The 26,264-nt window shown below is 38.4% G+C and overlaps 1 protein-coding gene across 3 annotated transcripts in view; it reads right to left on the reverse strand.

The window, feature by feature from the left end:
* LOC145995336 (uncharacterized) overlaps window positions 1-21,458 on the reverse strand; it is a 49,620-nt gene extending 28,162 nt beyond the window's left edge. For all 3 annotated transcript variants that reach the window (XM_083131945.1, XM_083131944.1, XM_083131946.1), the window contains exons 1-4: window positions 21,372-21,458; window positions 17,168-17,222; window positions 10,327-10,385; window positions 5,861-5,963 (exon numbers count right to left, since the gene is read on the reverse strand). In XM_083131945.1, the coding sequence (XP_082988071.1) occupies window positions 5,861-5,963; window positions 10,327-10,385; window positions 17,168-17,222; window positions 21,372-21,455 (301 nt within the window). In that variant the 5' untranslated portion in view covers window positions 21,456-21,458. The remainder of the gene's footprint in view (window positions 1-5,860; window positions 5,964-10,326; window positions 10,386-17,167; window positions 17,223-21,371) is intronic.
* Between the last annotated feature and the right edge of the window lie 4,806 nt (window positions 21,459-26,264).

The raw sequence follows: 26,264 nt of genomic DNA on the forward strand, positions 1-26,264 counted from the left end.
CAACTCAAATATGATATTGGGATTATGAAAGTTGTCAATCATTTTCAACAGAACCTCTCGCAGCTCAGTATAGTTGATACGAGGGCACTGGTCGCGGCCCGGCGGTTGAGAAATGATGCACTAGAGTACTTTACCATGTTGACTAATATATTTTGGACTAAAGTGCCTCCATATGCTGGCTTTTTCAAATAAAAGCAGTCACGTCGTAAATAACCAAAACACGGCATCTTTACACGATGTTGAAGGCAAATTACAGTCGATAACTGCATCAAAAAACTTGATAAAGCGAGATGAACGTTGTGATTCAATCTTAAAACATTGTGCATATCGATACTATATTATATCAGCAAATTAGAGGTTCAAATATGATCCCGGCTGGGCTATCTTCCAGAGTATAAATATAGCTCGTTGCAATGAAGCATTCACTGCGCATACACGAACAACAAACTGAAGCGACACGCTGCACGGTATTGAGAAAACGGGACAGTCCGAGAGATACGTAAGCGACACGCGACACGTGCATCTTGCCGTGTCTCTTCGGTTCGAAAGGTTGCATTGATTACTGAGTGTTGGCTTCCAAGCGACACGTGTCTCAAACAGACATATACATATATATGACTTAGAGTACTAAGGCTGTAAAGTTAGATGTCGTAGCACATTGCTGCAAGAACCATTGGCAGAAAACTACTCGCGCAGGGTAATCTGCTCGTGACAACGCCTGTACACGTTACAGATGATAGGATTACAATTGTTGTTCTCGAAACACTCTCCACATTGTTGAACGAGTAATATCCATTGCGTTGTTAACCTTCGTGCGCTGATTTCAGGAATCGCATTCACAATATCCAGAATCTTCTACCATTGCTCCTGATTTGTGTACATGGTCTCAACAACGTCCATTCAACATGTACCACTAACCAGACAACTACCAGATTGTGTTAAACAGTACCTGTGTTGCAGTCAACCACCTGTAGGAGTCAAAGACATTCCGATTAGCACGTGTTGTGAAAGCCTATAGCTTTCCAACCAAGCATTTCCGGACCTATGTTTACATAAACTATTTTCGTTGTTTGCATATGAGGACCACATTCCTGAAGTTATGCCGCTTATTTTTTAGATTCCCTGTGTATATGTGTATACGAGGGGATGCTGAAACGTTCGTGGCCCTACCTAGAAGGAATACAGTGGGAATGATGAAATTTCACAGTTACTCAACGTACACATCTCATAGCTCATAGCTCTTGCCACAATGCTCGCAGACCATTTTAAGAATCTGAAAGTTTGCTCCTCACACCAACGATGCGCGGCAGCGATCACCTCCTGATCGGATGCAAAATGGCGTTCCGTCAGGTCCTTTTCGAGTTGGGGTTAGAGAGGATAGTCTGACCAAGCTATATCGGGGAAACAGGGGGATCATCAACACATTGAAAGCAGGAGTCATGCTGTGCCATTGTCTTCAATGCTCGATGAGCAGATTCATTGTCGTGGAGGAATAAGGCCCTCATTTTTTTTTAGATTTTCACGGCCTTGCTGCTTCCGAATCTCCTTCAGTCGGGTGAAAAAGGATGTGTAGTACTCTCTACTAACTGCCTGGTCCTTGAGTTGTTAATGTATAAGTAACACGCCGTCCTTATCAATGAAGCAAAAAACCTTCCCTGCAGACGTTTGTGCTTTGAAATTTTTGGGGCTAGGTGCCGCCATTCCATCGACATCCATTGCATTCTCTCTGTATCAGATGACAACCAGATTTCGTCCATGGTAACAATTCTTGACAGGAATTGTTGGCGAGTTCAAAATGGGACACGATTCTCCTGGATGCCTCCACTCTTTCGCGCTTTTGGTCATTTTGGCTCCCCTTTTCTCTGAGAGTTTGCCTATGCCCAGATCATAGTGAATTATGACAACGATCGCATTCCCGTGAATGACCAGAGTCTCTGTCATGCATTTCGCTGATATTTGGCGATCCGCAAAAATCAGGTCATGAATTTGATCAATGATTTGCGGAAAGTGCGGAAACGAGTGTATGGGAAAGCGGAAAGCATATAGTAGAAACAGTGAAAAATAGCAATGGAGAAAGAATGATTGAATATTGTATAGACAATAATTTACTTATAGGAAATACATTTTTTCACGTAAAATAACATTTGTAGCAGAAGGGAGAAGAGCAACAAGTGCAATAGATTATTTCACTTACACAGATAATACAAGGTACGCAATACAAGATGCCAGAGTGTACAGATGTGCAGAACTAAGCACCGAACATAAATTATTAATAGTGAAAACAAGATTTCAGGAATTAAACAACTATAAAAAAAGTAAAGTACACAAACATTGAAATAGGAGAACTAAGGACAGAATGTAAGTAAAAGGAATTTAAAAGGCAAGTGAAGGAAGAATTGAGCAAAAGAGAGAGAGAGAGAGAGAGAGAGAGAGAGAGAGAGAGAGAGAGAGAGAGAGAGCTAAGTATCCAGGACCAAGATAAAGAAGAATTAGAAGAAAGATGGAATATTCTAAAGAGAATATTGATTAAGATAGCTAACAACTTTTGACTTAACAACCGTAGTAAATCAGAAGAAAAGATCAAAATGGTGGAATAACTTGGTCAGAGACATAGTTAAAAGGAAAAAACAAGCATGGAAGAGGTACATGGAAAATAAAATAGAGGAGAAATGGATAGAGTATGTTCAGTGAAGAAATGAAGCAAGAGCAGTCCGATAAGTAAAGTAAGAATCATGGGAAGAGTTTGGGTTAGAAATAGAGAAAAACTACATGTATCACGGGAATAGTTGAAAGTTCTGGCAGACAGTAAAAGCAATGAAAGGAAAATATGGGAAGAGAATAAGAAACATAGAAGATGAATCAGGAAAGATCCAAACAGACACTGAAGATATATTGAAGACATGGAATAAGTATTACGAAAACACATTTAAAGATAAAAATGGGAAGATTAATGAATAAGATTCAATAGAGAGTTCAAATGTAGAAGAGGATGGAAGATATGAAATAAAAATGTAAGAAGTAGAGGATGCAATAAAGAGAGTGAAATTAGGAAAAGCAGCAGGAGCAGACGGGGCATACTCAGAACTAATAAAGATTGGAGGAAACAAAGTTATGGAATGGTTGTGGAAGATTTGTAATGAAGCATTTAAGAGAATTAAAATACCCAAAGATTGGGAAAGAAACATGATCATACCAATCCATAAAAATGGTAGCACTGTAAAATGTGAAAATTATAGAGAAATCTGTCTATGTTCAGTAGTTCTAAAAATATACACAAGAATCTTATAAAGTAAGTTAGTGGCTCAGTCGGTAACGCGTCCGGGTTCGATCCCCGGCCGTTCAAATCCGGGAACTTTTCTAACGGTGAAAGCGGCCCCGGCGCCCACCCAGCGTCGAATAACATGGGTACCTGGGGGAAACCCTGGGGGGTAAAGGCGGTCAGGGGCGTGATGCTGATCACATCACCCCCACTCACGACCGGATCAAGAAAGTGTGGGGCGTTACCCCCACACCCCCTATACGCCTTCATGGGGTGGTGCTATGCACAGGGGAATACTTTACCTTTACCTTTTTAAGAGATGAAGTAGAGGAGGAGTCAAAAGAAGAACAAGCAGCCTTCAGAAGAGGAAGACAAACGCAAGATCACATTTTCACGCTACGACAAGTTATAGATAAATTCCTTAGCAGAGAAAAATAACTATTTGTAGCCTTTTTGGATTTAAAGGCAGGTTTCGACACAGTACCATGATAACAAATATGGTCAGCATTACAGAAAAAAGGTGCCTCAGAAAAACTAGTAAGAAGAATACAAAGTGTCTACAAGACAGTTAAAGGAATATTGAGAATAGGAGGCGAGAAATCAAAAGAATTTAACATGAATAAAGGAGTTAAAAAAGGATATAGCCTCAGCCCCTTACTATTTATAATTCTAATGGATCAAATATATAAGCAATGTACAAGAAAAACTCGAAAATGTAAGGTTGGAAATAGGAAACTGAAACCAGTTTATGTACAATCACAACAAAATGCAGTAATAGAATGGGCCAGCTCAATAGAAGATAGAGAGATGATAGTAAACCCAAAGAAAAGTAAAGTAATGCATGTGTCAAAGCATGGAAATGAAGAGAGATTGGAAATAAAATGTCAAGGTAACAGCTAGAACAAATGAATAGATATGAATATTTGGGAACAATAATAACAGACGATGGAAAAGTAGTAGAAGAAATAAATAGCACGGTTCTGAAAACAAATAAAATATATTACCAAATAAGCAATACAATAGTAGGAAAAAAGGAGGTACAAGAGAATACTAAATTAAGGATTTATAAAACTATAATTATACCAACAATGTTCTATGGCATAGAAAGCTTAACGCTCCAAAATAAGCATAAAAGTAGATGCCTCAGAAGAGTCGTAGGAAAAATCAAACAAGATAGATTCAGGAACATTAAAATCAGGGAACAGCTACAACTAGAATCGATTGAAGAGATAATAGAGAGAAGAGCACTGGGCTGGTATGGCCATGTCATGAGGATGGGAGAAGAAAGAAAACCTAAATAAGTAATGGAAACGAGACCAGAAGGAAGGAGACGAAGAGGAAGACTTCGGATAGAATAGGAACAATACCTGTCAGAGATGGTTACTAAAAGAGAGAAGACACTAATTGGAGTTAAGAGAATGGCACAAGATAAGAAGAGATTTAGTAGATGGCTGAAGGACCCCGACACCTAACAGCACGAAGGGGAAGAAGAAGTAAGTAAGATTTGGGGAAAGGTTACTGTTTTTGGTCTTCTTGCCCAGGAGGTATCACCTGTCGATAATTCACCACGTTTAAACTGTGCCACCCACTTTGTTCACAGCTACGTATGAAGGAGCAGAGTCCTGTTGGGTGCACCATGGATCTTATTCTGAAACTTGCCATGGAGGAACAAAAACTTCATCACAACCCTGATTTCTTTGTTCGTAAATCACGCTTGCTGGGCAGACTTCATACGACTTTAAAAAGGAAAGGCTTCGATTAATGCTCTGACTTTTGATACAGCCATGCCAATCAGATTCTATATGAGCAGCTGTTCCCAGCACAGCTTTCAGTCGGTGCCCAGTTTTTGAAGTGAGAGCATCTCTCAAAGAGAGGTCCAGAGGAAGCAGACTAATCCTTGGGATAGCAGCAAAAAACCTTCCTAAAATAGCCTTCTACAGCTGTGAGGAAACATTCATGCTTTCTTGGTTCGGATTCCATCTTCTATCCGACCGTTTACCCATTCTACCTTGACCCGATTCTGGCCTTAGTGCTGTGTGTGGGGGTACACAAGAATACACAATATCCGAGACTTCGACCACTGGCTCTCGTCATATGGATTACACGGGTGCTCCCGACCCGTTCCTAGCTACGGCTGGTTGAGATACGCTTCCTAACGCTTCCTTTATTACTGTACGTACTTGACACAGCAGTCCACCGAAGGAGAAGGAGATGCTTACGCGGTAAATTAGAACTTTATTTCCCTCTTCTTTCTGTTATTTTCCAGGTTCGGGAACGACTTAGTGAAAGTGTCCATGTTAGAGTATTGTGTCACCTGTGTTAACATAGTAAATTAACAAGGTCAGTTAAGTAAGTCAGTAAGTAAAATGTGCTTTAATCTTTACCCACGACTATCAATTGAATCCAGTTAGCCCAGAGTAAATTAAGGAGTCTCATTCTATAGACATATTTAATTGAAGGTTTAACTTTGATCAACGACGCAAGCACTTGACTCGAGCGTGGACAGGCGTGCTGAAGTAAGATAAGGGTCCAGTGGTAGAGGAAGGAAGTTGCGTAAAAGATGTTTACCAGATATCCAATGAAGCAATAGTGGACGCTTACCTCCCCAGTTCCTTGGCGTGGTCGGTGTATGCACATCCTTTCCTGAACACTCGTCAATGGCCCTAGTTATATCAGTATAAGGAGGCTCGACACAGCAGTACTCCTGTAATTACATAGGTGATGCAAACTTTGAACAAATCTCACTTCTTTTCTGAAAAATTATCATAAAGAGGCGCCAGTTTCCTTACTGAAACAGAAGTTACATATATATAGATCCACCAACTTATTTGAAACCCTGGCCAGAAACAAGTGGCGCTAGTGTCGAATGTTTAGGAGGGGAGCTCGGGAACTCTGGGGCAAGGGAAGGGATAGCAGAAACACGTGTTTTCCCCCTGTGTTGCCAAATCTAGAAGTGGGCGTGTGCCGTGAAAGGTTTGCAAGTAAACAAATATGCAGGCCGAATATTAAGTTTCGTTTCTAGATGTGGTAATTCAAATAACATAGCATAAGAGAGAGGAGGGAGGGGGACACTAAAGTTAAAAACGCCAGCTGTCTCGTAGAAGGATATCTACAATTTAAACACATAACATTAATATTCTAAATTATGTAAAGTATAAAAAAAAATATGTAAAAAAAAAAAACAACTTACTTTTGGGTTCTTGCCTCCAGTTGGCCTGGAGGCAGATTATAAGGTGTCTATGCCGGAGAGATCCGAATTCGAACTTTCGCTGTCACTGTCGCTATTTACATCGCTACTTTCGGAACCCGATTCCAGGTTTATAATCAACGTTTGAACTTCATCTTCGAGAATTCCATCATTCCTCTGGTATTCTTTTTCCAAACGGATGGCATGTTGGCACATACATTCCCATTCCTGCACTGTGACACTGTCAATTGCACTTTCGGTAAGAGCCCTTATTTCTCTCAAATTTGAACTTAAGTTTCGTGAGGCAACTCTACGCTTTATGGTGCTCTATATGTACTCGATCGGGTTCAAGTCGCAGTGATATGGTGGAAGTCTAAGGACGTGGTGGCCGTGGGTTTTCAAAATTGTGTCAGCTCGATATACCGGATCGGGAAGATTATTTTTTACTTTCAGCAACAATTCTGGCTTTGTTTGTTCGATATCGAAAGTGATGTTATTTTCTAATAGCCATTCTTGAATCTCTAGTTTCTTACTTTTTGTGTTCGGGGCTTTATTGGTTTGAATTGAGTGGTAGGAGGCATTATCCATAACAATGACAGATCTAGGTGGGAGATTCGGAATAAGTTTCTGTTCCAACCACTTCTCGAAGTTCTCGGAATTCATTTCGTTATGGTAACCGCCAGAAGTTGTTTTGACCTGAAATATATTAAGGGCGTTTGGAACAAACCCCATGGAACCCCCGGCGTGACTTATGATAAGTCTCTGTCCCGGACTGTCGTTTGTGAAGACACCTGACACATCTTCACTCTGCCAACATTTTTTTACTTTGCAATGAGGATGAATCCAAGTTTCATGAATGTAAACAACAGGCCTCCCTTCGTTGCGGAATCTGTTGATCGCACGAAGATATCTTGCTCTCCAAACCACAATGTTGCTTCGTTCAACCAGAGCTAAGCGAGAGTTTCTACATTTTTTAAATTTAAAGCCTATCTGTTTCATAATTTTCCGTAATGTTTCTCGCCCCCCCCCCCCCCGATAATTAATTTCTTCCTTAGCAATAGCTAAAAGTTTCAATATTGTAGGAACTTCTCTTTTCACTACGTACATTTCATGGATTTTCCTTCGCAGTATACACTTATCCATTTCGTCAATGACAATCTTATTTTGTCGAGCACGTCTCCATTTACCAGGAGTTGACAATTTCTGGTCAGGGGTTTGTAAATCTTTTTTCTCTCTTTTCAGTTTTTTAAGCAATGACTCCGACCGTCCCGTTAGATATACTGCTCTCTTTAGGGGTTGATCGCGAGGATAATTCCACCCGTCTCTTTTCTCTTCTTCACACTTCTCGATGATTCGTAGTAGCAAATTTCGCTCACTGCTGTGCACAACTTTCGACATTTTACACTTACTCAAAAACACGTCTACGCACATCAACAACACTCCTCGAATTCTTGAAGAGAGTAAAATTAGCAACACTGTGTCAGCGGAAGTGGGAAGGTCCTTGCCCGACCAGCGCCAGAGCAAACACCGGGAGTGAGAGAAGGGGGTGGGGGAGGCCGGTTAGTTCGCATATTTTCCGAGGTTTCAGAAAGCTTGGTGGAAATATATGTTAATTTCACGTATAGCATTTTCAGGCCAATATCATTGGCCATGATATAAAATCATTCTAGAATAAATACAGAATTCAACCACAGGAAGAATCTTGTGAGATATTAAAAATATACGAGAAGGATAAAAGAGACAGATAAATTACTGATAGAGAGGAAAGTGGAGAGAAAATCGCGTCAGAGACATACACACACGCAGACCAGATGTAAGTCTAGGCCCAGTATATCCGAGCTTAGGGGCGCAAGAATTTGTGGTGTCAAAATTGCCTTACCTTGATGTGATTCGCACAATTTCGTTTGGTTATTTCATATCACTACAAGTTATTTTCGTAAATAAGCAAGACATATACGTATTTTTGTTATTTCGTGTGCAATTCATTCTGTTAAAGGCGCTGTCAGTGAACATAGCCCTGACCGTGTCCTTGGAAAAATTAATTATGAGGGGATCCAAAAAAATTAATTCATAGTGTATATATCGAAAACCAAAATTTGAAAAGCTTGAAATATCATAAAATCAGTTATTGGGTCCTGTTTTCAATATTCTTTTTCAGGTTTTGCTACAAATCGTGCTATTAGAACCAATTAGAATTAGAATCACAGCCGTATTTTCACCCTTTTTCTGCATCTTGGAGATTCTGAAGACGAATTTATACGAGTTCATCGTCAGAGAAAATGCTTTGTAGCTAATCATCGCACGTTTCATTCAGTTTAAACTTCTTCATAATACTATCGGTGACGTGACTTTCTGGAAAATTTCTGCTTCGCTCAATGAAAGTAGAAAAAATCTGACCTTTTGAGTGACGTTACTATTATGGAATCATTAAGATAAACGGCTGTTGTCCCTTTGAAATTTTTATACGACTATGACTTGTGCTTGGGAAGTATTTTTTTACAACTTTCGTTTGTATACTCACTGAAACTTGGCGTATTAATTTCAGTATATCCCAAATAATTTAAATGTTCTTGTCAGTCTGCCAAACACTTGCTTTGTACTTCGTTGTATTAAATCAATTGTAGTTTTGATAAATTCTGCATTTTCTGATTAGAGCACACTGCAATGAAAATTCGAATTAACATTTAAAAAATGTTTAGTCAATGAAGCTAAAATAAGGGTCTTTACGGAGAGGTGATTTATAACTTTTCATGTCTAGGTTACCTGATAATTCAGAGTTTTTTACTACTACTTGACTGAAGTTTTCTGTTCATCACTCCGAGGTTTTATTATTATTATTATTATTATTATTATTATTATTATTATTATCTCTCAGTAATAGTTGTTTGCCGACCTCAAAGATACGAAGGATCTTTACACAGATTGTGATGTTGGACACTCGTACAGTGGGATCCATGAGTATTACCCTGCAAATTGTCCATCACCATGTTCGTGCACCTTATCTGACCCAATAACAGCTTCAAGAATTAAAAGAAAACTCAAAACAAGCTGTTGACAACTTCTGCACCAGCATACATAAAAAATCATCCCTTAAGAACACATAGGGTGTAAGAGAAAAATTAATGAAAATAGTCATGGACAATTTACATGGTAATACTCATGGATCCCACTGTACATTCCCATTGCAAGAACGTATTCCTAGCGCTGCCAACTCATCAGGGAAGTTACTTGCTCTTGTCCAGGTATCCTTGTGTCACAAGGCATGTACTATATTTGTAGCAGCTTCTTGGGTCAGAGTAACATTAAAGAACACTCAAGACCGGTAGGTATTATAAAAAAATACAGATCATTCTTTATATTTTTTACAGCTGCGATATTTTAAGCTATTTTCTGTTTATTATTATGTTAAACAGAGGACATGGTTTAGGCGATATGTATGTTATTGTTTTTTTTTTAACCCACTATAGTAATGGTGTAATTATCATCAGCAGCATCATATTTTCATATTGGCAATTTACAAACTACTTTCAGTTTCCTGCTTTTCACATCAGGTAAAGTAAAGAATAAGACAAAAACACAGTATAATCGTTGCATTCGTCATCCATCTCATCGCTACAGACAACTGAATAAAAGTGACAGAAATTGTCGGCAATATTGTTGCATACATTGAACTACAACAAATTATAGTGCATTTATGCTGAGGTCTATTATGGGAGTTACAAATATTTGAATGAATTGACTAGTAATGCGTAAGCCACCTCTATCGGATGCTTTTGTGATTTCTATAACAAAACTTTACAGTTGTTAAATTATAAATGCAATACAACAAACTATATTTATATTAGCATTAAATTATATACTTATATAAAATTATACTTACATTTATATGGACATTTTCTACGCTTTCATCTCCATGATTGCTATGACCATCTTTGGATTCTGAAAATGGAAGCCGACAGCAAAAGATTTATTTTGTAATTGATGACAAATTTATGGACACAAAGAGAATGTGCCTAAGCAACATACACAAACACAAAACACATATACATATATATATTCAGTGGCGGCGATTGGATTCCAAAACTGAGGGGGGAAAGACAGTTTACTTCCCTTGGTAGACAATGTTTAGCACAGTGCGGGGCTAAAAGTGACAAAAAGTGGGAGGGCGATTGACCCCCCCCCCTCCCTTTCGCTTTCCCTAATCGCCGGCACTGTATATATTCATAAATCAGTGTATCATTTACGTATAAGTTTTAGAAATGAAGGAAATTATAAGATCAGAACAGATAATAAACTAAGTCAAATATGAGATGATAGAATACATTTCGTAGGTTCTTACCTGAACAATACATTTTTGAAGTATTTCAAGAATTTGCATGCAATATAAATGTAACGAAAATATATCAGGAGTACACACATTTTGAATAAAGTATTTGTTGAAATATATGTATGAAATACTTAAAATTATTGATATCCTGTACACATAAATTACTTTTCCATAATTTGATCATAGAAGATTACATTTTCAAGTTCAAATATATTCTCATATCTAACGTAAAATGTATGACACTGGTATATTTTCATGACAACGCACTAAATATTGAACATTTCAGTACATATAGTTATTTAATATACAGGGTGACTGGTAATTAGATGTATTCCCTGAAAGGGGTTAAAGTAGAGACAATTTGCAATAAATTTGACCATATGATACCCCGTCCGAAAATTAGTAGTTTTCGAGATAATCGAGTTTCTATTGTTTTTTCTAAAAATTACAATTTGCGACTTTTACATTTGGAGCCACATGACAAGGCACCGGTAAACTCGCAAGAAGAGCTCAGGGAGAGGATCTTAACAGCTGGTCAACACGTCAAGGCCACCATCACATCACGAGTTAAGAGACCAAATGACCCGTAAAAACTTACGTGCCTGCATTCGTAACGGAGGTGCCCACTTTGAGCAAGACGTGTAATGTTCTTTAATTGTATTGTTCATTGATTCCATACACATGAAGATGAATGAAGTATTATTTCTTGTACACAAATGTAAATGTTAGCAACATTTGTACCTTGTTGGATAGCTGATGACTCAAGGAAGTAATTTAAGTAATTTGTACGCTTCGTGTCATACCATTTTTGTTATTAATACGTTGCCAAGTAAACTAAGAGTGCATTTTTTTATCATCACTTGTAAGTTTAGACCCACCCGGTACTTACATGTGATTGTTATTTGGGAAAAACTTTTTTTTAAACGAACCACTTATTTGTTAGCTATCAGAAAACGCTTAAATAAGTTCCCTACAATTATCAGTTTTTTCTCAATTCATCTTTTTATGTGGAAAATTGTCATTTTTAGAAAAAAACAATAGAAACTTGATTATCTCGAAAACTACTAATTTTCGGACGGGGTATCATATGGTCAAATTTATTGCAAATTGTCTCTACTTTAACCCCTTTCAGGGAATACATCTAATTACCAGTCACCCTGTATAAGACTATTATTTTCAGGGTTTTCGTAGCCTAAATTTACAAACTTTAGGCAATAAAATAACAGGATATGAAATAGAAGGTTAAAAATTTCCAACCTTATGGTATTAATACAGTGTTTGTAGATACGATGTCTGTCCAGGAAGTTGATGAAGATTGATTTGGTTTATTTTACTTCGCTTTTCTGCCACTTTTGGCTTATCGCGAACATGGGCAAATTGATGAAGGGACACTCACAAAGTACACCTATGATCAGGCCGAGATTAGAGCAAAGGATCTCTGCCGTAGTGCGTTTCGCTAAACACTCCGCCAAGGAGGTTGGCGTAACTGGACACGTAACCAATTCGCACGTGAACAATGAGTCGACAGACTCAAGGCTGAATGAGTTTGTACACTCGCAACGACTGAGTGAATTTTTGCTACAAGCTCTCGGAAACAATCTTCGAAGATGGTAGGGAATCCATTCAATGCTATCGAATTCATGTTGGCTGATCAATTCTATTATTGTAAATATGACTGCTACACTAGCCCCGTCTACTTCGCTGCACTTTTTGACTCTCTTTGCACTCTCTCGTCTAGGTGGTTACTAAGTGCAACACCGAGCAGTCTACTTCATCGATTTGGTGCCACGTAGTGTATTTGGTGTAATTTCGAGTATCGGACCCTTTGGCATGTGAGTATTCTTCAGAGGATGTAGAGCTATCTTCAGTGAAATTCGTATCATCATATAATACTACCTTTTCTTTCTTCCTAATCCCGTTTTCTCTGCCTTCTTTGCTTTTCTTTCTTTCATATTCTCTCTCCTCTTTCTCCTTAGCTCTTTCCTGTTGCCTTTCTTCTATACCTCTCCTTCTTTCTAATTGTCGCTCCTCTTTATCTTTTTTCCTTTCTTCTTTATCCAATTCCAATGTTCTAAGGACTCCGATAATCTGCTCTTCCTTTCTTCTTCCTTCCTTTCATGTTCTCGAAGTTTTCCTAAGACCATTTCTTTTTCTTCTTTCCTTTCATCTATTTCCTTACCTAGCTTATCTCTCTGATCATTTAATTGTTGGTTAATTTCTCCCCACCTTTTATCAAGTTCTTCTTTATCTGCTTTTCTTTCCTCATCTATTACTCTGCTTAAGTCGTTCTTATTTCGTTTACAATTAGAAATTAATTCTTCTTTATCGAGCTCCCTACTCTCTTCTAGAAGACTTATCTTTTGATAAATTTCTGATAATTTACGGTCTTGATCTTCTTTATCTGCCTTTCTCTCTTCCCTATCTTTCATCCTTCCGTCCTCAATTATTCCTACTAAATCTTCCTTATCATTTTTCCTTTCTTCTAATTTCCTATTTCTCTCTTCTAATTTCCGAGCTCTCTCTTCCATTTCTATCTTCCTTTCCTCTCTTTGCGCTTCCAATAGCCGTAACACATCCTCAATGTAATCTCCTTTCCTACAGTGCTCGGTATTGCCTTTTGATGGCATTTCTTACACTTCATCTCTTCTGCTGAATACGACTCTTTAGGCTAAAGAAACTCGGCACACTTCAAATGAAACTCCATTGAACACTTGTAACACTGCGCCATTTCTTCCTCCATTCTGCTAACATCTTGGCAGCATATCAAATGGGCCATCTTATACTTCTTGAATTTGGGACGCACAAAACGTAAACTGAAGCTACCCGCGAAAGTCTCTGAAGATTCAGCAGTCAGAAACTAAATCACCAATCTGAAACCGCAAGCGAATCAAAAAGTTCAAGCCACACGCGAATATTATTTCACTAATCGACGATCGAAATTATTTTTCACTTCACGCCCCACGTTGGGCGCCAAATAATTCCTGTTACGTACCTTTCAGTCTAACCTGGAATTTTCCCTTCGCTCCTCATGTCGTGTCAAAAGACTCCAGCGATCACAAGGCGTGGAAATGAAAACGTACTACTTCATCTTAATGTAAGGTATATTTTTGAAAACACACACTTACAGCAATCAAATGAACTTTAAACCTCATATTATAATAATTTCGACATTTTTCTGCCACTATTCACCCGTTTCTATAGTGATTTTAGCTTGTTAATCAATCTCTCAATTTTTTTAATGTTGCCAGGTCCTGGTACATCTAGAGTAGTTTATCTGTCCATCTGGCACTAGTTGTCTATGACATCATAAATATTTGTCAAATTAAAAAACGAACAAACACATTTTAACTAAATAACTAAGAATCCAGGGCATTACACTGTATAAGAGTCTGATACGCTTAAAAATTCCATTTCCTATTTCACTACTTTCCCTGTTATCCGATTTATCCCCGCCACTAATTTAATTTGGATTTTATATGGATACGCACGGAAATGTAAATTCGCAATATAAAAAGACCATGAAATGTAAAACTGCAGGAATAAGGATTTATTTACAAAATAGTGTCGTATATCTCATGAATCCATTGACATTACACAGGAACCGAAAACTGAAATCCTACAAGGAACAGGAACAGAAAGTCGACAGTCTATTGTTTGACAGGGTCAGAACAAGAAATGAAAATGGAAGTCGTGTGAGTGAAGGACTCGATGCGGATGTATGATGTAATGATGTATATCTAATTATACCTGTATAACTGTAGTATTACTCAGTGTGAAGGCTTTACATCATGTGTAACAACTCAAAGCAGTAAATAAATGTAGTGAGTATATGGAGGCAAAATCAATAATTTCGGTAAAAATCAATTACTAAGAACTAAATTAACAAAAAAAATGTTATTCGAGCAGTTTTACTGCAACATTAAAAACATATTCAGATTTTTGAATCAAATGAAATGAACATATTTCGTGATTAATTTTTGTAGGGCTATGTGGAAGTGAGTGTCTCTCCTAACTCATCTGTACACGCATGTCTCTATGTATAGTTACTGTACTTGAAACAATTACTATGTTGGATCTAAGGCTGGGTGTTGACCAAGTCCGTCAATGAGTGACATGTTGATAATGGTTATTATTTTTTTTAATTATCGTTACATGCAATTTCATTTCCTCGGTTAATACTCCTAATTGGCCCAATACTCTGTGTACATCGAAATCTGTAATATCGAAGTATTATAAACAGAAGACCACACTTATTTTCCTTACTCAATCAAATAATTTTGATATACATATATTGAAACAGATGCGAAGAGAAATTAATACAAAAATATAAACAATGGGTTTAACAAAATTTATTTAGGCGAGAAAGGGGATATCATATATACTTTCAGAATACACACTTTTATTATCATGTCATTCTTTAATGTATAATGATATTTAGATCGCATACTTGATTAAAATAAATAGTTTAGCAAAAATGTTTTTCTTACCATTATATCATGAATTTATATTACTTATAAGTAGACCTCTGATTTTAGGTTTTTAACCTATTTTTCCTTTGCAGGTAAATAAGAAATATCAAGTTACGTCAGCGTTTCATGAAAAAACGAAACAACTGACGAAGTTTTATAGTGCCTAAAATAACCTATTTTGCTTGTTAGAACCTATTTTAGGTATATGTGCCTAAATTAAACCTTTTTTTTAGGTTTTTATATTTTTTAGGTTTTACAGGATTTTTATATTTCACAGATGTGTTTATTTACTAGGTTTGGTGGCGAAATTATTCAATGACTGGAGTGTTTGAAACATGTTTTCTGTCGATTTCCCTCCCTCCAAGTATATGATGTTTATCAAAGCTTTAAACAAAACAAAAAATGTCTGACGTCACTGTTACCTGGACAGTGGCGGCGAAAGGGAACAGTTCCCCCTACTTTTTACCCCTGTACTATACATTTTAATGCTAAGCCTTGCCTACTAAGATAAAGTAAACTGTTCTTGACCCCCCCCCCTTCTCAGTTTGGCAGCCAGTCGTCTCTACTGCCTGCACAGTCCCAAGTGCAAACTTCTGATCTGTGCGGCCTTGCTCACTCTCGTGACAGTTTGATCGTTTTTGGCATTCACGCCTTGCAAAGTAATGTTTCAGCATTCAAATTTGCCTTGATTTATTGATTTGGTGTTTTAAGTCCACTTTATGCACAATAAGGCTAATCGGGACTGGACCTACAGTTTAAAGTGGGATCCGAACTACTATGTGCCTCCACCGGGTATCGAACCAGGAACCCCTTGATTACAATTGCACTACTGAATATGTTTCTATTGAAAGATAATTTTCAGCACATAAAATGATCCTCACAGAAAAAAGGTGGAGTTTGAGTGTGGATAATGCAAAAAGAATGGTCACTAGGACCATTATAAAATTCAAGTAAAATTCTTTGTTTTCAAGGTGAATTTTCCAAAAATTCAAGGATACAAGCAGATGTTTTCTCTATTCCAACCTTACGTATTACCAACTCACACCCTCCGTTACACAGACAATGCAAAGGGTTTGTATGATTCCAATGTACCAAAAAATTTACCTAATCAACTTCAAGATATATTATTTTGTAATAATATTCCGTCTCTCAGATAGACACTAACAAAGTTAAAATAAAATCTAAACTTAGAGAAACTTGCCCCAGGACATTTATAAACATGTATACATTTAATGGGATTTGAATTAATAACAAATTGCAATTTTTCACGTCTACGGAGAAAAAATTGGAAAAGGGAAAACATCCGGTTATACTTTTTTTATGTTTTGCCAAAATTCATGAATATTTTCCGGAGCCAATAATTCACGCATAATTTACGGAGCCAATAATTCACGTGTAATTCCCGGAATTTAAGGAATTCCAAGCTAGTAGCCACCCTCATATTGTGCAGCAAATTATACATACGTAATTCATTTTTCAAATCAACAAGTAACTTTTTGTAACAGCACAAGTACAGTATTATAATAATTTGTAGATAATTTTGAAAATGATATAAAGAAATGAAAATTAGTTTAGAGAATTAATATTTGGTTATTACGGTTCTTGTGAAATTTTGTTTTGTATCTAATCAGTATTTTTCAGGAATTTTGTACCAAATTAAATTTTTTTGCAACCTATTTCAGGATTTTTCGAGCCTAATTTAAGGTTTTCAGAACCTATTTTAGGATTTTTAGAACCTATTTTAGGATTTTTAGAGCCTATTTTAGGAACTTAAAAGCACATTTTTTAGAACCTAAAAATCCTAGGTCTTATAAGGGGTCAAAAAATGTACTTAAATTTCTTATTCCAGGATCGTTTGAATTTCTCAGGACCTCAAATATACAGTAGGCCTATGTTGGTTATTGCGTATTTCATGTTATACATACCATGTTCTTCTGAATGAGAACTCCCATGATCCTCTTCGCCATTGCTGCTACGTAACTGGAAAGTTGAATAATAATCTGTTAGTAATTTGGAAGTCCTGTACATACAATAATAACATAAAAAGAAGTTAGGTGTGTTTTGTACTTGTAATCACTTGATCACTTCATAAAAGTGGTGAAGTGGTTACTTCGTTTCCTAATATTATATTTTCTTCTACATCATTATACTCACGAACACAATTTACCACTTTGCACCATTTTTTAAATTTCAGCTTCATACATTTCTTTTTATACGGGACCTCTCCATTGTGTAAATCTTTCAGTATTAGTTTTCCGATTTTATCAAATCAACCTGCATTTATTCCTAACTCTTAGCGCAACCCATTTAGTCTGTAAAGTACGTGTCATGAAAGAGCAAAATTACGTAAATTATATAATACAGATATATCATCTCTTTTTGAAATACATAGCCTTTAATATTCCTATTTGTTGTGTCCTCCTCTCTCTTTTATTTCACAATCTTTAGTATTTTCCTTATATAGACTCTGTTTTACGATATGATTTACCTGCTAAACTATAGTATATTAGATCTGTCTCCTCTCTCACACATAAGGTTCTTTATTCGTTTTTGTTTTGCTACACTAGTGCACAATCTGAATTATTCACTTGAAGTTCATGGGTCTCATAGGGAGCTAATAAACTTATAGAAGACTTTAATGTAAATATTAGCTTCATGTACATTAATTAGTATATTATACTTAACAATATTGTTTATATTTATAGTTTTGTGTTAAATGCACATTTTATTTGAAAACTTTTACAAAATGTCTATTAAAATTACAATTTTTGAAAAAATTAAGAAATAAAATGTGGTTTATTGCCGATAACAGTTTATTCTTTGCCAAGAACATTTCTTAAACAGCTATTATGAAGTGAATAAGTTTCCTTGATTAAAATATACTTATCCAAGTTTGACTGTATACTATTTTTACAGTATGAAACTTTTGAATCAATGAAATGTTTTTACACTTCGTTGATTTGAATGTATAATTAATTCAAAATGCGGGAGAACTGTACTCGTCAAACCCTTCCCTTATATACAGCCATGCAGTGACGGCTTAAGGTGGGTGCTATTGATGCTGCAGCATTAGGCCCATTACTGAAATAGGCCCAGATGAAAACAGACGAGAATTTTCCGAAAGCTGAACAGTTTTCTTTTGCTATATTAACCTGAAAATAAATCTTAGAATGAAATTTGGAGCCCCAGTTTCGGACGCCTAGACACAGCGTTACTTATTATACAGTTACTATTATTCTTTGCGCTGTGACGTAACTATAACGTCGTTGTGTTTGTTGTTCACCGAAGATTTCAAGTTAATGCTATTAATTTTACGTTAAACAGTTTACTTAGTAATTTAGCTGCGTTTTTTTTGCAATATCTTGGCGATTGTTGCCACTTGCAGCATCAGGCCCAATTTCGTCTTAATCGGGCCTACTAGATATGTAAGAGTTTGAATTGTGTATATTATTACGTACGCTCACTAGCAGATGAAGGTTAAGGTTCATGTGTTGGACAATGTCGTAAAAGGTAATAGGAATTTGAACCCAACCTTCCCAGCAGTGGACCATAATCATAAAACGAATTTGGCACATTTTATACTAAGACATTCATCTGCCATTTGAAAATGTATAGTTTATATTTTCACAAACATTATTTTTCTTGCAGGGCTATTTTTTATAGTAATGCCTCTTAAGATAGTCTAATACTGAATATCCTCGAAAATAACTAATTATATTCCATTACACACAAATAATCATTTGATTTAATTGGATTGCGAACATGTACTAGAAGGGTTGGATGGTTAAAAAACACAGACACATGCAAGCACACATTAAAATAGACCGGACAGAAAAAGCGAGCGGAAACAACAAAAAAAGTGAGAACAAGGGGGAGTGTTTCGTAGAAAGAAACTGCATTGTATGCGCAAATCTTAGAAAGGAACTATGTACACGTAGTAAGCAATGTTGTAGTTCCGTGGCTCTATTTCAACGATTACTTTTTTCCGTATTTCAGGCCTGAGCACTTCGCTTGCACTTGCGGAGGCCAGCGACCACTCTGTGCAGTGCACCCAAGGCCAGTCAGTTGCATAGCGGGAGTGGAGCAGTCGTGCGCGTTGAGGGGTAACAATACAGAAGGAGAAGGGATCATCTGTTTCACTGAAGGGTCTCCCTTATCGCACAACACTACGGCAACCTCTGTTCTTAGGTTAGGTCTGTTAGGTTTGGTTCTATTAGCATAAATACATTGCAACTGTATTATGTATGCTGATAAAACTAAACCTAGCTAGCCTAACCTAACAACATAGGTATTCCTCGTCTGACGTCTGAACGTAAGGTTGCCGTAGTGTTGTGCGATAAGACAGAACCTTTCACTGAACCATATCCTGTTTCTCTGGCATGAGTATGGTACGTTCCAAACTGCACTGTGACTCACTAATCAAATTACTAGAGGTTTCCCACTGCACGAACGGAACCTACGAAACCTCTTACCTCGCACTCTCGCTCGTTACCGCCCTCCTTTTCTCCACGTTTATCACGGATCACAAACACCAAGGAATATATTTTGACATCTGAAATAAAATTATTTGTATAACTTACAAGTTTTGTCAGGGTCGTTATTCCCAAACCGAGCGGATATGCTACGATTCTGTGTGCAGCCAACTAAATTTTTCGAAGCTTGTTAATATAAGTTTAAAGTTTGCTATATTGAAATCTTTTTACCGATTTCGCTCAAATGCAAGACTAGAACAGTCCTTAGAATTATCTAGCAACTACGAAACTTTCGGCTCAAGAGTTTTAAGTTTACTTTTTATCGTGATCACAATATTTGTGACCATATTTCTCTCCTGCTCCTCCTAAATCATGCACTATACTATAAAATGTATTTATTAAAAACTTAAATGAAAGTGCCGAGTAACGAGTAGCCATGGGGAAATTTGATTTTTCGTAGAATGAGATACCAAACTCGTACCTCGAAGGTATCTGTGCACAAAAAACAAAGTCGACCTACTATAAATAAGGGGTAGTTATTGTGGTTACAGGATGGTGACTTGGTCTCCTTGCATTCTTGCACCGCCTGAATCATGCAGTTAGGGCCAATTGTAACAAAAATGATGCTGAAAAAAAAGTATAAGCTTTGCTCCTCAAGTTCAGGAAATGTAGTTTACTTAAATTTGTAAATCTCTCTACGCCTCTATAATATGCGTCCGTCGGCATCCGTGGCGGAGTGCTTAGCACATAGAGCTACGACGGTATGTCTAAGATTACACTACAATCGTCTCCGCAACAGTGTATTTCCTGGGGAGAAACACACACGGGTAGATCTCAAATGAAGAAGAATGCAACACGTGCCTAGCACAATTCATAGTTACCATTATACGTGTCATGAGTTATAAAGAATTGCTTTAAAAATCTTAAGATCCTCTCTTTGGTGTCGTGATAACGCTGCGTGGTATTCATGCGGTTCCGGGTTTGATCCCTGGTGGAGTTACGTTACACGGTGGTTCAGATGTAGGTTCAGTCCCGATCTAAGCGTAAAGATGACTTAAAACTAATTTAACTTTTGAAAAATTAAAAAAAAATAACGAAGTTCCTAAAATTGGCATTGATAGCATCACACGTGAGTGTCCTCTGATTTCTATCTACTAGCCTATGTGATTATACTCTGCCCCAGCTAACTGTGGAGCAGGAAAATTAAAACAAGTCTCTGCGCAAGTAGTGACGCGAGACGGCTCCACCAATGAAGACGCGAGAGAGACGGAATTGCGTGGAGTGGGGGAAAGCGACTGCAGTTACCAGCCTTCCCAGCAGCGTTTACTGCTTCGCTCTGGCCACTCGATTTCCTTCGCTTCTCTGACGCTATGCGCGGCCTTCCTCCACAGTTAGCTGGGACAGGGTATAAGTTTCTCAATATTTTCGTGGCTACGTAAGTCTATTAAACTATTGATAATATCTAGACAACAGCGAAAGCAAAGCACACGAATATTCACGAGAATGCTCTAGAAGAAATTCTAAGCGTATGTAATTTTTTTTAAAATTTTGGAATACCATAGTGGTTTTTCGAAAGGAGAATAAACCAGCTGCCCTGGTGTTGGCCAGAGATCCAGCCGAGCCTTAATGAATATAGATAAATTAATGACATACATACCAAGCATAGCGACATAGCAAGGAAGATCAAAGTTCCGGGTAGTTTCGACATACACTTCCACATATGGATTTCTAGTTCAATCATTCGTTCACGAGATTCAGCAATGATATGATGAAAATGGTTTGAAACAGAGAAATAAGTACTGCTTTCCTTCCTGGGAGAACATAGTTCTTGTGTGGGTTTGTCGGTCATTGGAGCAAATGGAGGTAATTCGAGTAATTTGCCAGAAATTGGAAAAAATGCTAAGCACCCGCTCAAAGATCATCTAATGATCATGGGGGAGATCACGCAAATATCCGGCTCTAAAGTATGACACAGTTCAATGTATTGCCAAATAATAGCCAATATTACACAGTAAAACTCTGATGAGTTTTGTTACATATGTATATTAAAAAGTAGCCTACATAGATTTTGAACATTACAAAAAATGACTGAGAAATGGAAATATGTATCGTTGCAGTGACTGTAACTATTTTCAAAGTCATGTATAGGGTAGGATCCTATAAGAGTACGCACTTAGTGTTTAAAGTCATATTACGGGAACGTAAACAAACAGAAACACAAAATAACTGCACCTACTTCATAAGTAGTATCTTTACTTTCGTATGGAACTAAAAATAAAATGAATGGAAACAAAATATAGGATATACAATTATCTTTTTAAATGGATGCAAAATAGTACTCTTAGGGGACTAGTCCTTAAAGAGTTCGCAACACGTCCTCTAAAAGTAAGCACTTAAAATACGCACTTCAAAGTGTTGTGGAGATGAAGGAAATAAAACCTCTAACACATGTCACACTGACAGGAAAGCTTCATGCCACCATTGCTCGTAACCTCCACATTGAATCCAGTCTTCTGTAATTGGATCCCCGTAGATTTAGTGGCATCCTGGGCAGTTGATAACTTCTTGAAGGTCTGTAGATGTGGAAGGTACAGCAGCATCAAATTTCAAGCGCTTATTCCCTTTGCAACGCTTGGCTCCTTTACTTGGCTCCGTACTTTGGGATGATGCACACTCCAATGTTGCTCGATATGGTGATGATGTCATCATTTCGGATTTATTTTCGGATCTACTGCGCTTCAACTTATGCTTGGCTTTGGGCAGGGGGAACAATTCAGAAGGAGATACTCGTAGGTCAACTTCTGACTGTCTGTTGCTGCCATTGTCACTTCGACAGTGAACATCATCCTCAAGAGGCTGAATTGAAATATCTGAGCACTGACTGTTTTTCTCCTGGAATTCCACCAACTTACGGTTTGTTTTCCTTTTGTAGCCTGGCATATTTTCTGTAGATGAAATAATAACTATTGTCACAAAGTTTTTACGTATGAGTTTATGCACATAGGATACTGTAGTTTCATTTTATTTGTGATTCAATCTATGTAAATTCTTCTAATTTTACAGAAAAGTATTGAGAAATTGTGACCTCAGACATCTTTTAAAAAATATTACAGATTCAAGAAATTTTACTTCGAAAAAACTGCCCTGTCCCTCAAGAGTACGCATGCAAACTCTTTGGGTACTGTTCAATGCGTACTCTTTGAGGACAACGCATGGTCACCAGATGGCAGAATCAATCAGACTAGACATGTGAAATCCACACCTATGTATTCTCAAGGCGTGCACAGATATTTACTATACAGGTCACACTCACTGTCTTCTCGTTTTAGCGTTATTGGGCAGACATTATAGTCTACAAGCGTAATATTACACTGACATGGAATGAAAGTACTTACCTGTTAATTACTAAGTCCCTGCCAGCCGCTTGTTACTTCCTTTATGCTCATACACAACCTTTCGTACTGCTGCTTGCTAACGTAGAAGCTACCATCAAAAATTCTGCTGCCAACTTTGGAAATTGGCACTGCGTACTCTTTCAAGACCCCGTACTTTTATAGGAACCTACCCTATTCCTGTTCAATATCTCGAGATAGAAGCATAAAATGAGGTCCTGGGCTCAGATTCCACAGTGAGGGCCTATGCAAGGGTGTGTTTTTCAAATGCTTGATTTGGAGAGGAATCAGAAGGAGTGGTGGTTTGGGGGAACCAAAGGATTGTTATAATATAGTGTCATAATCTATCTACCTCTGACAAGAAAGTACGGTGAATGAAGGCGCTGGGCTCGACTTGGCAACACTGGTGGAACGAGCCGCCGTGCACAGGTAGCGACAGGTGTCGACAGTAAGAGGCTGGAGGTGTTTAGTTGTGAGTCAAAGGTGTACCGTGTGGCACGTGTTTTGCCAGCTGCCTGTTAGCGCGTCCGGTTCTGTGAAACCCAAGTCAGTGATAGCAGTAAAATTAACGAACAAAAGATCAAAAAATCACTTTTGTTTTAAGCTGGGAAAGACAGTCAAAGAAACAGAGGATGAGAGCTGATGTGTGAGGTACGACCCTGAAACGAAAAGCCAAAGCATGGAATGGCGTTCTCCTGCATCACCCCATCGGAAGGCGCAAAAATCACGCATCAAGACGATGCTCATCACTTTCTTTGACAGTGGTGGCATGATCCACAAGGAATTCCTACCGGAGGGAACAACAATGAATGCTGCTAGGTATGTTGAAATTCTGGGGCATTTCATGAAACGTCTACGACGGGTACGACCCCAGTACTCACAACAAGGTTCATGGTTTCTCGTACACGACAATTCTCGCCCTCACACAGCCACTATCGTCCGACAGTTTCTGGCTAAGAAGGGGCTGGTGTAAAATGACCATCCACCATACTCGCCAGATCTGAATCCTCCAGATTTCTTACTCTTCCCACGCCTCAAAATCGCTTTGAAAGGTCAGAGATTTGAGGATATTCCGGACATCCAACGGAACGTGACGATGGTCTTGAACACCATCCCAAAAGAAGACTTTTCTAAAAGTTTCCAGAACATGAACAGCCGTTCTCAACGGTGCATAGCCATGGGAGGGCACTACTTCGAAGGACAGTAAGGTAGATTTCATTAAGAATTCGTCTACTTTCGATATTCAGGATCATTCACCGAACTTTATTGTCAGAGGGTACAATAAACAATAACTACACAGTATACTGTTAAGGGATAATATACAGGGTGGGCCAAAAGTCAGGTGACAGCATTGTCATAGGAAAGGCTGGTGTGTTGGAGGTCCACTTTGGCTACGTGTGATGTTTGAGGGGTGGGGCCAACCCAAGGACACAGGTGACCACCCCGGGCGCCATCTTGGAATCCGCCATATTGAACGCAACTTAGGTTTCTTAAATGGAAACATAGGCATGTGGCATATCATTTCCAATTGTTTTTTCGTCAGGAGTTCAATGCCGCAAACCGTTTTGTCCTATCGTGAACCTTTTCCTAATTATGGCCTGTCTTTCCCTCTTTGTGTCTCCTCACAACACATTCTCGAAATGACCACCCTCGTGCACAATGGTTTGTGCCACACGCCTCTTCCAGTCCTCATGCACAGCCAGCAATGTCTCCGGACGCACAGCACCACAGGCATTCACAATCCGCTGCACCAGATGCTGTAAATTCTGGATTTTCACGGCGTAAACCATGGCCTTGTGGTGACCACACAGGTAGAAGTCGAGAGGCGTGAGGTCCAGTGACCGTGGGGGCCATTCTACCGGTCCCCGACGCCCGATCCACTTCCCAGGGAACTGCTGGTCCAGGTAGTCCCGTACACAATGTCCGTAGTGGGGAGTAGCTCCGTCCTGCTGGAAGAACGTTGGGTATGAACCGTCCTCCGACAAAACCGACGGAAAAATCTCCTCATCCTACAGTCGTTGGTAGTGGTCGGCGGTCAGCGTGCCGAAGATGAAAAATGGGCCAATGATCATCGTGCCAAAAATAAAACACCATACCATAACGTTCTCGGAACCAACTATCCGCAATGCATCAATCCTGTGTGGGTTGTCACTCCAGTAAGGGTGGTTTTGTTTGTTCACTTCTCCGTTTACGTAAAAAAGTGCTTCATCAGAGAACAACACTTGCAAGGGGAGATCCGGGTTGGTCTCCAGTTCCTCCGTCGCCCATTCGGCAAACTGTACCCGACGATCAGGATCGCTTCTGTCAAATGCTGGTGCATTTGAATTTTGTATGGGTGCCACTTGTTAAAGGCAAGTATCCTCCGTATGGACGTTCTGGTAACTCCAGATTCAAGGGCGATACGTCTATTGCTACGTTTTGGGGCTTTTGGAGAAGGATGCGAGGGCAGCCACAGTGGTTGCCTCATCTGTTGATGTTTTCGGGCAACCACTGCGGGCTTTATCGGCCACAGATCCCGTCTTTCAGAATATGCTGATGAGTTTGGCCAACACCATTGTGGGAAATGGGCTCCCTATCGCGGTGTAATGCATTAAACTCTGCAGCCACCAAACGCGAGCTCCGATTTCCACACATGAGGATGATCCCTACACGTTCTTCGGTCGTCAGCAATATTATTCAGTCGGTGATACCTGCATAGATAAAACAGGCGATAATTAGGAAAAGGGTCACGATAGGACAAAACGGTTTGCGGCATTGAACTCCTGACGAAAAAACAATTGGAAATGATATGCCACATGCCTATGTTTCCATTTAAGAAACCTAAGTTGCGTTCAAGATGGCGGATTCCAAGATGGCGCCCGGGGTGGTCACATGTGTCCTTGGGTTTGCCCCTCCCCCCAAACATCATACGTAGCCAAAGTGGACCTCCAACACACCAGCCTTTCCTATGCTGTCACCTGACTTTTGGCCCACCCTGTATAATAAATTTTATGTATTAAAATTTCAAAAAACATCATTTTGCAATTCCAATTTCCACCATTTTCACTAACATTTGCCACTTCAGTATTACAATTAACGAGTAAAATTTAGTTATGTTGAAATTTAATAAGAGAGAATATTAAATAACTATGATGGACAACTTATTTTCAATGATGGAC

The sequence above is a fragment of the Lepisma saccharinum genome, chromosome 11 (genome assembly GCF_977018435.1).
Source record: "Lepisma saccharinum chromosome 11, izLepSacc3.1, whole genome shotgun sequence".
Taxonomy (NCBI): Eukaryota; Metazoa; Arthropoda; class Insecta; order Zygentoma; family Lepismatidae; genus Lepisma; species Lepisma saccharinum.